Source organism: Podarcis vaucheri, assembly GCF_965113315.1.
Source record: "Podarcis vaucheri genome assembly, chromosome: 17".
Taxonomy (NCBI): Eukaryota; Metazoa; Chordata; class Lepidosauria; order Squamata; family Lacertidae; genus Podarcis; species Podarcis vaucheri.
In genome coordinates, this window is record NC_138755.1 from 20,577,908 (window position 1) to 20,592,584 (window position 14,677).

At 44.9% G+C, this 14,677-nt stretch overlaps 1 protein-coding gene across 5 annotated transcripts in view; it reads right to left on the reverse strand.

Moving 5' to 3' along the window:
• Window positions 1-13,852, reverse strand: part of SPATA6L (spermatogenesis associated 6 like) — a 24,328-nt gene extending 10,476 nt beyond the window's left edge. Inside the window, exons 1-7 of one of the 5 annotated variants that reach the window (XM_082205023.1) lie at window positions 13,646-13,852; window positions 11,362-11,499; window positions 10,315-10,363; window positions 9,459-9,500; window positions 8,037-8,161; window positions 3,053-3,130; window positions 2,113-2,370 (exon numbers count right to left, since the gene is read on the reverse strand). In XM_082205023.1, coding sequence (XP_082061149.1) covers window positions 2,113-2,370; window positions 3,053-3,130; window positions 8,037-8,161; window positions 9,459-9,500; window positions 10,315-10,363; window positions 11,362-11,499; window positions 13,646-13,777 — 822 coding nt within the window. In that variant the 5' untranslated portion in view covers window positions 13,778-13,852. Of the gene's footprint in view, window positions 1-2,112; window positions 2,371-3,052; window positions 3,131-8,036; window positions 8,162-9,458; window positions 9,501-10,314; window positions 10,364-11,361; window positions 11,500-12,249; window positions 12,621-13,645 lie in introns of those variants that run through there. The other 4 variants (XM_082205026.1, XM_082205024.1, XM_082205025.1 and 1 more) reach the window with 4 other exon arrangements.
• Window positions 13,853-14,677: the final 825 nt, after the last annotated feature.

The window sequence follows — 14,677 nt, forward strand, 5'->3', positions numbered from 1 at the left end:
CATGGAAGGAGCACTCTGAATCCAACCAAATTTCAGATATTCGGAAAAAGTTAAGACGACTGTCATTCCCAAACTACTGACCCACAGGATAGCTGCAAGTGGTTCATTAAACAAGGAAAAATGTATACGATTCCAAAATTCCACTCTATAAGGAAGGCTGCCTTGGGGGTCTCTATGATTCGCTTGCTCCAGCCTCACCTCCTTCTAAATCAGCCTTTCTCAACTTGTTGTTGAAGATGTTGTTGAACTACAACTCCCATCACCCCTAGCTAGCAAGGCCAGAGCTCAGGGATGATGGGAGTTGTAGTCCAACAACATCTGAGGACCCACAAGTTGAGAACCGCTGTTCTAAATGAACCCTGCTTGGGATGAGTCATTCTGCCCCACTGGCTGATTTTACATTATTCAGCCACACCTGAAACCACAACAGCCTTCCAGTAATGGTGTTATTGTTGCTTACTGGAGGGGCAGGGGGCACAACACTGAACCTTATCCGCCACTCCTGCAATGCACCTGCAAAGCCCTGACTTTGCCGTCACCGCCACATTCCTCTCCCTCCTGCCCCATTGGGTGAACCACTCCTGTGTGCACACTAAATTGTGGTTTAGAGAGAAATGAACAAGCCTAGACTTCTGCTGGGAAATCACGTGTCTCCCTGCCCTCCACTTCTCTCGATAGCTGCAAGGAAGAGTTCAGAATCTTTCGCTTCCACTCTGGCTAACCACGGTTTGCTCTGTTGCCCAGGGTTTTTCGCCTCTCGCCCCTGTAACCAGGGGTGCCTGGCTTAACAGACTACAGTGCAGTGCAAACATAACTTTTATACACACTGTGTTTTTATGGCGGCTGGGGCAACCCAGTCAGACGGGCGGGGGTATAAGTAATAAAATTATTATTATTGCTTTATTGAGGTGGCTTGGAACCAAACCTGAAGTATCTCCAAGGTCTGCCTGTACAGTGGTACCTCGGGTTACATACGCTTCAGGTTACATATGCTTCAGGTTACAGACTCCGCTAACCCAAAAATAGTACCTCGGGTTAAGAAGTTTGCTTCAGGATGAGAACAGAAATCGTGCTCTGGCAGCGAACCGGCAGCAGGAGGCCCCATTAGCTAAAGTGGTGCTTCGGGTTAAGAACAGTTTCAGGTTAAGAACGGACCTCTGGAACGAATTAAGTACTTAACCCGAGGTACCACTGTACAGGAGTAGCACTTGGAATCAGTGACTGGTCAGAGTACCAAAGATTAGCTATTAAAGCTATCTGATATTCAACCTAACTGTTAAAAGAAAGTGTGTTACGGACTAATATGGAATACACTTTCCACGAGAGAAGTTTCTTTCTGATTTCAAATAGTTGCATGTTTCCCGATACCCTGGAAATAAATGCACAGCAGCTGCGTTCCCCAAACGACTTCTCTGGATTAACTGTCATGATGGAATACGCTGCTGAATCGAACGCTTGCTTGATGCACCTTGCTTGATGTGCTCTGGACTATGACAATACGTGGGAGGTCAGTTCCAGCACTCACGTTTTGGTCCCTCCCAGCCTGCTAGTCTACTAAATTGATAGCCGGCGTCATGTAATGCCTAGACGTGTCCGTGGTGGCAAAGACTCGAGTGCGGGTCTTGCAGGATATCAGGGCCCAGAAGTCTCTGGGCAGGCTGCAGACTACGCTGTGCCCTGAGGAAGGAGGCTTATTGGAACAGAATTACATTTCACATTATGCCAAGATGCCCCAGGCCTGGAGGCTGGGGCTGAAAATGGTATTGCCCCCTCCAGATAGCCACCATGCATAGGATAATCTACTAGGAGCCCTCGCACATCTCACTTATGTTGTTGTAAACAATTTGGACTCTGCAGCGGTCCAATAGGGCAACTGGGCCCTATTATTCATTCCAAAATCTTACTTTTCTATTGATCGAAACTGGCAGCTTCTTCTTGTTTCTACAGAGCATATTTACACCTTTAGTGTACCTTGTACAGAAGTATTTTTGTACGGCATTCCGTTTGCAGACTCCTATAATTTCCCTTTTATCATCTACCGGGAGGAACAGTGATGAATGCCCAGTTTACCTGGCCAGGCAATTTTTTAAAAGTTACATTCTCAGGACTTACATGTCGAACTACAAAAGGCGGCCTGGGGTCTGATTCTGACTGGAACTTAACAGACCTCAAGCTCAGAGAAGGCGTCTGCTGCCGGCTTTCCCTGCAAAACTCCCGGAGACGTCTTGTTGGAGACGGAGAACGCGATGGAAATGATCTTGAGAATCGCCTACAGCCCTTATTCTTTGTTGTCTTACATCGTGCCGGTGAAATGCTCCTCCGCCGGGGCGATGCTGAAGCAGCCCTTCTTAACCTGCTCTTATTTCTGCCCTGCAAAATACATTAATATCTACACCCGCTGCCTGGAGATCTGGCTACAGAAAGGAATAGGTATGGCAGAGGAAAAAATCCACACAGCAAGAAGTTGTGCCCCCTAGCTATCTCACTGGACAGCTGAAAAATGAGATCATCGACAGAAATTGTTCAGTCAGTTTAACTTTGTTTTGCCCCAATCCGGAAGGACAGACTCATACATGCAGTGGTATGTTTTTTTCTAAAAAAATGTTCAGGGGTACTCTCATTTTCCTACTCATATGGAAATATTGCCCCTCAATGAGGCCAAACTTAGATTCACAAAATGTTTAGGGGTATGCGTACCCCTGCGTAACCCCAGTAAGAAAGCACTGCATACACCTTGAACCGCGCTTTCTTTGTCTCCTCTTGAACTGAGACCCAGGCACCCACCAGAGGATGACAACGCCTAGCCCCGAATCATCTTTGAACAAGAGTACCACTTTTAGGGATGATAAAAAGTTTAAATGGTTATAGCCTTCTGCTACTTAGGGCTAATTCCAGGTAGCTAATAATCTGAGCAGAAGTTGAAAAGAACTATCTAGATACAGAATTGCTATGACCGCTATGTCATACTAGATGCAATGAGATATTAAGAGAGATTGGGTGCGACTGAAGATGTTGCCGTTCATCTCTGCGTTAATTAGCTAAAATTACTTACACGATACCATCTTCTGGACAGAAGTGGAAGTTCTGTAATAGTTGTCCTTGTGGAAAACTCTAATTTTGGTGCAATGCCCTTAAAGATTTGAAAAAAAGAATGAGAAATTTGTGTAAAAGAAATGCAGTTAGATATTATTATTATTTTAAAATAGATTTTGCTATTTTAATCTTTTGCAAGGCAATGCTAAGCACGGTTACTTGGAAATAAGTCCTGGCCCACTTGATTTAATGGGATCTGTTCTCTTGCAAGTGCATTTAGAACTGCAGCCTAAACTCATTCCTATGGGTGAAAGTTCCCTTAGGTTTGGTGGAGCTTGGTTCTTAATAATAATAATTTATTATTTATACCCTGCCCATCTGGCAGGGTTTCCCCAGCCACTCTGGGCGGCTCCCAACATCGTCATCATAGTGATAAAAGTGGTAAAACATCAAACATTAAAAACTTCCCTAAACAGGAATGCCTTCAGATGTCTTCTAAAAGTCAGATAGTTGTTTATTTCCTTAACATTCATGGCAGGGCGTTCCACAGGGCGGGTGCCACTACCAAGAAGGCCCTCTGCCTGGTTCCCTGTAACTTTGCTTCTCGCAGTGAGGGAACCGTTAGAAGGCCCTTGGAGCTGCACCTCGGTGTCCGGACTGAACGATGTGTGTGGAGACACTCCTTCAGGTATATAGGAATAGGTTTGGCCTGTTAGGCAGGCTTACATGTGAGAGGTTTTTTTAAGCCTTCATAAAAAGTATGAAATGGGCCAAGATTATAGTTCAGTGCACACCTGGGAGTACTTCCCACCAAGTTCATTGACACTTACTCCTGAGTAAACCACGCATAGGAATAGGTGGCCAATGTGCTATAAGTAAAACTGAAAACAGTAAGCAGCAAATTCCCCATGTAAGTATGTCAACAATTTCCCAACCAAGATAAAAAAGAAAAAGAAAAACAGAATTAAAGGACCATTTGAGTACTTAATAGAAATTAGGATGGCTGCATGTGCTCAATATGGAACAAACAGAAATGCCTACCAAAGGTCTCTGCTATATCCACATCTTTGCCAGGCTATAAAGGTAAAGTTAAAGGGACCCCTGACCATTAGGTCCAGTCATGGCCGACTCTGGGGTTGCGGTGCTCATCTCGCTTTATTGGCCGAGGGAGCCGGCGTACAGCTTCTGGGTCATGTGGCCAGCACGACCAAGCCGCTTCTGGCGAACCAGAGCAACACACGGAAATGTCGTTTACCTTCCCGCTGGAGTGGTACCTACTTATCTACTTGCACTCTGAGGTGCTTTCGAACTGGTAGGTTGGCAGGAGCAGGGACCGAGCAACGGCAGCTCACCCCGTCGTGGGGATTCGAACCACCGACCTTCTGATCAGCAAGCGCTAGGCTCTGTGGTTTAACCCACAGCACCACCCGTGTCCCTTTGCCAGGCTATAGCAAAGATAAATTATCAAATACTTGGGCATTTTCAATGCATTTATTCATGAAAGTGACAAATATTGTATGTAACTATTAGAAGAGAAAGCTTAGGCGAGCAAAACCAGCTAAGATATTGCCTCACAATCCTACAGAAGCATCCCAACATTTGGAGCAGATGTCTTTTACTTGGAAAAGGGTGCAAATTCCTGTAAATAATTAAGCACCTTTCAGCATAGTAATGGTTTAAAACTCACCTATTAAAGTCCAGATCCTATCAAATGCTGTTTGGGAAAAGACATGATTGTTCCTTCACAAAAAAAAAATCACAACTGTGGTATTGTGAAACAGCTGCCATCGCCAGAAGTGGCCGAGGCTTGTAGGGCAATATGTCGGCGTGGTAACATTTTGACCAGCGTTCACGACACAGTGGCTACATAGCACAGTTCAAAAGAAATAAATTTGGCTAATATGTGGCAGAAACATTTTATAACGGGATTGCCACTGCCGTACCTATGGTGATGCAACCCACTCTCTTTTGCTGCGTTGCTGTACCTGTACATGAACAAGCATCCTTACATTAACAAATAGGACAAGTCAGCCAGTTCTAACCACAGCTAAAATCCCCGGGAGTAAAAAGAAGCGACAACGGATGCAGAATTCAACAGCCTGGCTGTTTTCAGGTGCTGGAGATATTTATTTACTTCCCAAAGTTTTGTACAGTGGTGCCTCGCAAGACGAAAAGAATCTGTTCTGTGATTCTCTTCGTCTAGCGGTTTTTTCGTCTTGCGAAGCAAGCCCATTGACGGATTAGCAGATTAGCGCTATTAGCGGCTTTTAGCGGCTTATCGGATCAGCTGATAAGCGGCTTAGCGGCTTAGAAAAAGGGGGGAAGGGGGGGAACCGCAGGAACTCGCAATACATTTTCAAAACGGAAAACTCTTTCGTCTAGCGAGTTTTCCGTCTTGCGAGGCATTCGTCTTGCGGGGCACCACTGTACTGCTTTTTAATCAAAGCACTCCAGTAGCGTCAAAGAATTCAGCACACATGACTCCATTTTGTGTGTGCTATTGAACTTCCTGCCTATTTTACTTCATGGCATTTCTACAGTGAGGGGGGGAAAGTATTTGATCCCCTGCTAAATTTGCCCATTTGCCCTCCGACATCTGGCTGGTTAATAGGGGATCAAATACTTATTTCACTCATTATAATGCACATCAATCTCTGACTTTTGTCTTCTGGGATTCTGGGGGTTTTCCTGTTGTTATTCTGTCTCTCACAGTTACAATAAACCTACCATTAAAATTATGGACTGGTCATTTCTTCGCCAGAGGGCAAACGGGAAAATTAGGAGGGGATCAAATACTTTCCCCCCCCCTCACTGTAAGATGCTAACAACCTGGTTAAAAACTCACCATTAAATATCAAAATCAACAACATTTCACGATTAAAACATACACAACAAACCTCTATAGAAAGACTCATGAATAGCACTGGTGGATGAGTTAAAAACTCACAACATTGTAGCCATTAATAATCCAAAGGCTGCTGAACCAAATGTATCTTAAGTGCGAGAAGAGAAGGGGAACCGGCGGGTCTGGCATGGGAGCATGTTCCACACTGAGGCACCACCATAGAGAAGGCTGGATCCAGGTTTGGGGGAGAAACATGCTCCTAGTGCACCCTGTTTCCTAAAAGCACTTACCTGCCCCTCCCACACAACTGTTGCTGCTGTACTTATTTGTCCCTCTGAGTTGATCTGCACCACCACCTCCCCAAAGGAGATGAGCAGGCATGCAGAGTGTACAGCTCCTCTTCTCACCGCTCGCTCACTTTGAGAAAGCAGATGAACCAGCAATAATCGCATGGAGAAAGAGAGCCAGGAGAGGCTCCAGGGTATGGCAGTGGGGCCCTGCTGACAGATGTCCACCCTGACACCCACCATCCAGCAACAGCTCTCCTGAAGCTGACTGTAAGGTAGAATCATAGAATCATAGAGTTGGAAGAGACCACAAGGGCCATCGAGTCCAAACCCCTGCCAAGCAGGAAACACCATCAGAGCACTCCTGACATATGGTTGTCAAGCCTCTGCTTAAAGACCTCCAAAGGAGGAGACTCCACCACACTCCTTGGCAGCAAATTCCACTGTCGAACAGCTCTTACTGTCAGGAAGTTCTTCCTAATGGTTAGGTGGAATCTTCTTTCTTGTAGTTTGGATCCATTGCTCCGTGTCCGCTTCTCTGGAGCAGCAGGTATGAGACAGTTAATATGGATTCCAGGCCCAATTCTAAGTGTTAGCCATTACCTTAAAGCCCAAAGTAGCCTGGATCCCATGGACCTTATGATTCTACCCCTGATGCAATGCTGGGGGGGGAACCCTCCTCTGAAGCTGCTATTTGCATTTGGGTGGGGGGAATCCCCCACTTGGCACCAATTAGATCTTTCCTCGCAATAAAAGACACTTGTTTATTGAACAGACACCTATGAAACTTATGTTCACAGAAGAGCCAACTCCTCAGACGTTAGAGAAGTCAGATACAGTGGTACCTTGGTTCTCAAACTTAATCCATTCCGGAAGTCCGTTCTGTAACCAAAACGTTCCAAAACCAAGGCGTGCTTTCCCATAGAAAGTAATGCAAAACGGATTAATCCGTTCCAGACTTTTAAAAGCAACCCCTAAGACAGCAATTTAACATGAATTTTACTATCTAACGAGACCACTGATCCATAAAATGAAAGCAAAAATCAATATACTGTACTATAAAATAAATAAGACAGAATTGTAGATGATAGAAATTAAAATTATTATTTTTTGTTACCTGCACTGATGATAGTCATTGTTTGGATAGGGGGGCTTTTATCCATTTCCGCAGTCACACAATCGATCAATCAATCAATCAATCAGTAGCTGAACTGGGTTCCGCACAGTCACAAAAACAAATTAACCGAAAAAGCCTCAAAAACAATAACGCAAAATAAATAGCAAAAACAAAAGCACCAAACATAATCCATTCCGGAAGTCCGTTTGACTTCCGAAATGCTCGAAAACCAAGGCGCAGCTTCTGATTGGTTCAGGTGCCCCGGAAACAATAGCCGGCAGCCGCATTGGACATTTGGCTTCCAAAAAACGTTCAAAAATCGGAACACTTACTTCTGGGTTTTCGGTGTTTGAGAACCAAGGCATTTGATTTCCAAGGTATTTGAGAATTAAGGTACCACTGTACAACAAACAAGGAACCAGATTTAACTTTGCTAGCCATGCACTGCCATATCATGTGAGGACTAGGCCAGCAAGGGATTCCTAATTTTCTAATGGAGACACACCATGCTACTTAATTATTTTCTCTTCTGCCTATTTTGACTGTGAGGGGCTGTGTTCTGTTTTGTTCTGATGGTGCCACAGCTGTTTCCCTAATGGTTCCCATAGCTTAATGGTTCCAGCATTAAATAAACCAAGGTAAATAAAGAAGATAAATGTTTACTGCATGTTAGGAATCACTGTGACATAAGCAAGAACCGGCTATTGAGCAGATGTTTCTGTTTTTTTGGGATACACATTCCATAACCACTTACTGGGAAAGAAGGGCGTGTCTTCATTAGTAACTCTCTGTCCACACCGGGATACGCAGGAGTCAGTTTAGGCTCTGGAAACAGAAAACCTCGAGTATTTGCTTCATAAAATGCAAGCTCGCCTTTCCCTGAAATGTGAAACAAAAGGAGAAAGAGTGCTAGGACAATGCAAGCAAACACTGTAACCTGTCCCCCACAAAGGATCACAAGCCCTCTTCACAGCGCAAGTCAAAAAAGGCCATTTTCATTGCTCACGGTTCTCCAAGAAACATTCTGTTGCAAAGTGTACAACACATCTGCAGGAATTCCGTGAGCTGGATTAGGAGAAGGAGGAGGAGGTGTAAGAGGAAATTCAGCCACTAGAATTTGTGTTGTGCTGTGGGAACTAATTCCTATAGCCAGTGTGGTGTAGTGGTTAAGAGCAGTGGACTCATAATCTGGTGAACTGGGTTCAATTCCCTGCTCCTCCACATGCAGCTGCTGGGTGACCTTGGGCCAGTCACACTTCTCCAAAGTCTCTCAGCCCCACTCACCTCACAGAGTGTTTGTTGTGGGGGAGGAAGGGAAAGGAGAATGTTAGCCGCTTTGAGACTCCTGAAGGGGAGTGAAAGGCAGGATATCAAATCCAAACTCTTCTTCTTCTTCTATAGGGGTTTTTTCCCCATTATTATTATTAATTTTTTTCTTAGATTTTCATAACTTGGAACTAGCTCCTGTAGTTAAGGAGTTTTGGTGGGTTCCGGCTTAAAAAGAGCCCTGACAACAAAGATCTTGAAATTTTCACCCTCATCTTCATAGATGAAAACTACCACAGCTATGAACTCCATAAGTTACTGAGTTTTTCCTACTGTTGGATCAGTTAATCGTTGTGAATTTTTAAACGCTCTCACAAGGTGTAGTTGATCATACTAGCAGTTAAACGAAAAGATATATATGGAGCAGTGGGGAATGGGAAGAATTAGGTTTAAAATATTTTTGAGTTTGGCCAAATTCCGTTAAAAAATAAATTGCATGCAGTGACATGAGTACAGTTTTAAGAATTAAAAAGGTCTTTCCTCATCACCTGAAAGCCCTTCTGAGAGCAAACTGATCACACAAACAGCTAAACAAGGTGACACCGCAAGCTTTCTAAGCCATTTAGGACTGAATCTTATAGAAGGCTTATTCTGCCACCATGTGTTCAGTTCTCCTGTACAACAAAATGCCACCAGCCAGCTAATTTCCATGAATGTTGCACAGATGGACATATTTTTCCAGAATTAAAATGGCATATATATTTTGTCACCTCCTCCTAAGTAATAACAGCAGATACAGAAACACTACGGGGAAAAAGAAATCAGCATGTCTAACCCCAACATCATCCAAGATTCATTCTTTCATTGCAGAGTTTATGGAAGTTGTGAAGAATAGGTTTCTCCTGTTTACCTGAAGGTACCACTTCGACTAATCGGAACTTTGTTACATTTCCTAAAAGAAGAGGAACAAACGATGTTATTCATGAGAGAGACATGTAATATTTAAACTATGCATTAAGCCTGCAACTTGTGCATGTTCAACTTTATGGGGAAAATAAAACTGTAAAATATAAAAGGGGATGGAAAGGAGGCAGGCTTCGGGGGGGGGGAGACTCTGACAATTCTACCCCCATTGAACTCAATGGGTTTTGAATATACAGGCAACCCGCCATTTACCTGGGGCATTGTGGAAATCATACAGATTTGAAACACCACAAAAAAGGCATACAGACTACCCTCCCCCAAAACTCATAACACTATATTCCCCGGTTGTTATGGTGAAAAGAAGAAGCCCCTCCTGAATAGTCAAAAACTATACATCACCCACAAGCTTTTCTGGGAAATAAATATGAAGCATGACACACTGGTTGGACCCGACACAATGTGAAACCATTGTTTCCTGCTAGGAGAACAAGCCACACCAAGGTTTGCATGCACCTCCTTCTCCGCTCTTCTCCTTCGTGTCTGGGATCAAAAGCTTCCGTTTCCAGTTTTAGAGCAACCACAGTTCTCCAACCATGGCTAAGTTTAGATGCCACAGGGAACTATGCTTAGTTTAAAGGAGACGCTTTCACTTCTATCCTCTGCTACATGAAAGAGGAAGTTGGGAGGGAGTTGCCGGTGCAAGGCTGAGGACTGTGTACCCCATTCACATAGAAGGAAACCATGGTTTTCCATTGCATCTGAACCAAGCCATTGGAAATATCATCATGGACCTGCTGTAATTACAGTACCTTCAGCAACCGATAACAGAAAGGAAAACTTACTTTCTAGCAGTTCTACAACAGCAACAGGATCTGTAGCTTTTTCATATACCTACAGAACGGAAGCGAAGGCAAAGACAAGGATAAAGTTATTAAAGCTATTAACCAATTAAATCATTTTCCATGTGATTAAAACTGCGAAGTTGTGCTCAGCATAAACCCACTGAAATTAATGAATATGACTAAGTTAAGTCCTTTAATTTCAATCGGTCTTCTTTGAGTAAAACCTAGTTGAATACCACACACAGTTTTAACAGATTGATCAATCAGCTGATTAAATTTAAAGAAATGTACATATTACTGCACTTCCAAAGATTTATATGCTTTTGTCCTGCAAAAGTTCTATATATCCCACAATACAGTATATTAAAGAACAATCATTGGAAGGAAATGCCCTTTTTCTATTTTGTTTCTACAGCATTAAGCCGAAGAACAGTAGTCTCAAGAATTAAGAAGTGTGCTTACGACTTTCAGATTCCTTGATAAAACAAACAAACCTGCAGTCACTCATCAACTATATTCCAAGAAAAGAGCACCAAAATACTCCAATATATGGGCAAGAAGCGTATAGATTTTGTGAACTAAATTGATAGTGCCACTGATCAAAATCAAGCCCTGCTAGAAGAGTATGGATGTTATCTTCAATCCCACTGAACAGGGCTGGTTTGAGGGGAGGGAGGGTCATGTGTCAGGTGTTGCCCTGTGCTGCCTTGAACCCCTACCAGAAGGCTTATTGTGGGATGAAATGAGTAGCACCGGGCAGCAGCATGTTAATTCCCTCAGGATGCCTCTGAGCCTTGCATCTCACAGTTAACAATACTTGCCTCCTAACAAGCATGGCATTTTTGACTATGGCAAATGCAAAATGGAGATAAAACATACACAATCCCCTCACCCATTTACGTTTGTTGTGTCCAAGACTATGCAGAGCTGTTGGCCTTCAGCCAGACTCTCGATCTGATACAGACGAGTGCTTAGGTTCAAAAAAGGGGGAGGGAGAGAATAAATAGATCTTAGGCAAGGATTTTGCAAGACGCAATCCTAGGTTACCTTTTCAAACCACATTTTCTCGTGGAACAAGAGAGGGAAGATGGGTCGAAGGCTCTCAGTTTCCTTGCACTGGCCCAGGATGCAAACATGCAGATAAACATCATTCTTGTCCGTCAAGTACACACCAGGACAAGAGACCTGTGATGGGAGAGAAGATCAGAACAGTTGGAAGGAGACAGAAGCAGAAGGTGCATCGTGATTGTTTGCCACCAACTGCAAAATGATGAACAGACATAGCATGACAAATAGCAGCCGCCTCGGGCATCTAATTTTGAGGGTTATAAAGGGAAGCAAATGGCTAGTTACTCCATGCATGATCATTTTTACTGCCATTGGGTAAGCAGAAGAGTTGCTCATGGGATTCTCTAACTCAGTTGCCAAAATATATAACTTAATGGGGCAGGCAGTGTTTGCTGTTCCACCTCAGCCAGCAAAATGTGTTGAGCCAGCTCCGAGCACCGCCATCATAGACCCAGAATTCACTCAAACATTTACTTGGTCTAAAAGGTAAAGGGACCCCTGATCATTAGGTCTAGTCATGGCCAACTCTGGGGTTGCAGCGCTCATCTCACTTCATTGGCTGAGGGAGCTAGCATACAGCTTCTGGGTAATGTGGCCAGCATGACTAAGCCACTTCTGGTGAACCAGAGCAGCGCACGGAAACGCCGTTTATTTTCCCGACGGAGCGGGACCTGTTTATCTACTTGCACTTTGACGTGCTTTTGAACTGCTAGGTTGGCAGGAGCAGGGACAGAGCAACGAGAGCTCACCCTGTCGTGGGGATTCGAACCGCCAACCTTCTGATCAGCAAGTCCTAGGCTCAGTGGTTTAACCCACAGCTCCATACGTCATGCTAGCACACAAAACTTTGCCAGGAACCCTTCTCACCATTAATATGAATGGTGATGCCATGATGGGGGAGCTCAAACAGTGAACACAATCTCCAGTGATCTTTTCTCCATCAGTGAATCTTGGACAAGTAAGAACAATAACATATTCTGGCTTGGAAAGTAAGTTTACATTCTATGCTGCTGGCTTCTCTTTAAACTATAACCTGAGATCCAGCCCTACTCTAAACCACAGTGCAGAGAACCCCACAATTGTAACCAAAGACTGATTGTGAATTAGAGACGTGAAGGCCTGGGTGGGGTGGAATGTGGAAAAATGAGGGAGCTCCCCGTTTTTCTGTTTATTCCTCCCCGCTCCGGGCCTTCTCCTCTATATTTCAAATGTTCTTGGATGATGAAACTTCACACAGTTCAAACAGCACACATATAGATGAGAAAACCTCTGGGCATGTGTAGAGCACAGGCAATCACCCCCTCCCCAACTGGACTGGGGAATCGGCATCACGATCGAGGTGGAACTCTGGCTTCTCTCCCTTGGAAATAAGTTAGCGTTTTTTGCAGAAAGAAACAGGGCTTTGGCTTCCCGCCTTCATTTCCACTGCAACTTTCCCTCTCCCAACTAGGGGCAAAAAGGAAAAAAGAAAAAGGGAAGAGCAGATGATAGATAGATAGATAGATAGATAGACAGACAGACAGACAGACACATATACATAGAAGCACACACACAGGCACACAAACACACACATACATACATAAGTGCTTTTTTCCTGGGGTTACTCAAACGTATGCAGTGCTAGCACCTTTTTTTCCAAATGTTAAAAGTGTGGCACTGATTGTAACTACTTCAGGGTGAGTACGGCACCTTTTTTTAAAAAAAGCACTGTGTATGTGTAAAGGTAAAGGTAAAGGGACCCCTGACCATTAGGTCCAGTCGTAGCCGATTCTGGGGTTGCGTCGCTCATCTCGCTTTATTGACCGAGGGAGTCAGCCGGCATACAGCTTCCGGGTCATGTGGCCAGCATGACTAAGCCGCTTCTGGCGAACCAGAGCAACGCCGTTTACCTTCCGGGCGGAGCGGTACCTATTTATCTACTTGCACTTTGACGTGCGTTCGAACTGCTATGTTGGCAACTGTGTATGTGTACACACACACAATGTATATACATGCATACATACATGTGCACACACATATTATATAGAGGGGGGGCTATATTTCTGGGGTCCTCCCCTCTCCTGCCCGCCTTGGCGTGTGGATCTGCAGCTCCACCTCCAGTGGCATCCTCACCACAAACACACACACACACACATATATACATTCATGTAGACAAGGTATATACGTGTATGCACACAAACACGTGTTGATAGGATCTCGCAGCTACATTTCTGAGGTTCTCCGCATCTGGCCCTGCACAGCCCCCCTCTCCTGCCGGCCTCACCGCATGGATCTGCAGCTCCACCACCACCTTGAGCGGCATCCTCCGGGGCGCGAGGGGGGCTCTTCCTTCCGCCAGGGCAGCCACACCGTCGCCGTGCGGGGAGGGGGGGGGGAGAAAGCGTCGTGTTGCCATGGCGACGCCAACGTTCCAGCGTCCCTCGCTCGCCGCGGGGAGAGGAGGGGAGGGGAGGAGGGGCCTCGGGTCCTTTCCCCCAGGCGCCTCTCTCTCTGTCTGACGGCAGGGGCTGGGTTTACTCGCGAGCAAAAATGTCCTAGCCGGGAAACTGGTGCAATGGAACAACTGGTCCCGCCGGCAGGTGGCCCTTTCTGCCTTCTCCTCGAGCCCTGCAAGCTGGAAAGCTTTTGCCCTAGCACATGATGATGATGGTGGTGGTGGTGATGATGTTAATGGGCTGCTGAATAGCTCCTTCGGTAGAGCATGAGAGGCTTCATCATCTCAGGGTTGTGGGTTCGAGTCCCACGAGGGGTGAAAGATTCCTCCATTACAGGGGGTTGGACAAGATGACCCTCGTGGCCCCTTCCAACTCTATGAACCTATGTAGTAATAGTAATAATCAGTGCTTTTAAAAAAAAAAAATGTTTAGGAGTACTCTCATTTAGGATCAAGAAAATCACAATTTTATAGTTCAAATCAGGGGAAATAAATACAGTAAATGGACAAAAGTGCAAAGCACAAAATGTTTAGGGGTATGCGTACCCTGTGTCCCCCCAGAAAAAAGCACTGGTAATAATAATAATAAGTTGTTAATGGGCTGCTGAATAGCTCTGTCAGTGGAAGCATGAGACACTGCATCTCAGGTTTGTGGGTTCGAGTCCCACGTTGGGTGAAAAATTCCTGCATTGCGTGGGGTTGGACTAGATAACCCTCGTGGACCCTTCTCACTCTATGAACCTATGTAATTGTAATAATAATAATAGTAAGACGCAATAGCAACGGCAGACGCTGCCTGAGCTGCCCAGAGGAGCCGGCGCCTCCGGCTCAGCCCACCGCGCAAGCGCGAGGCTTCCCTCC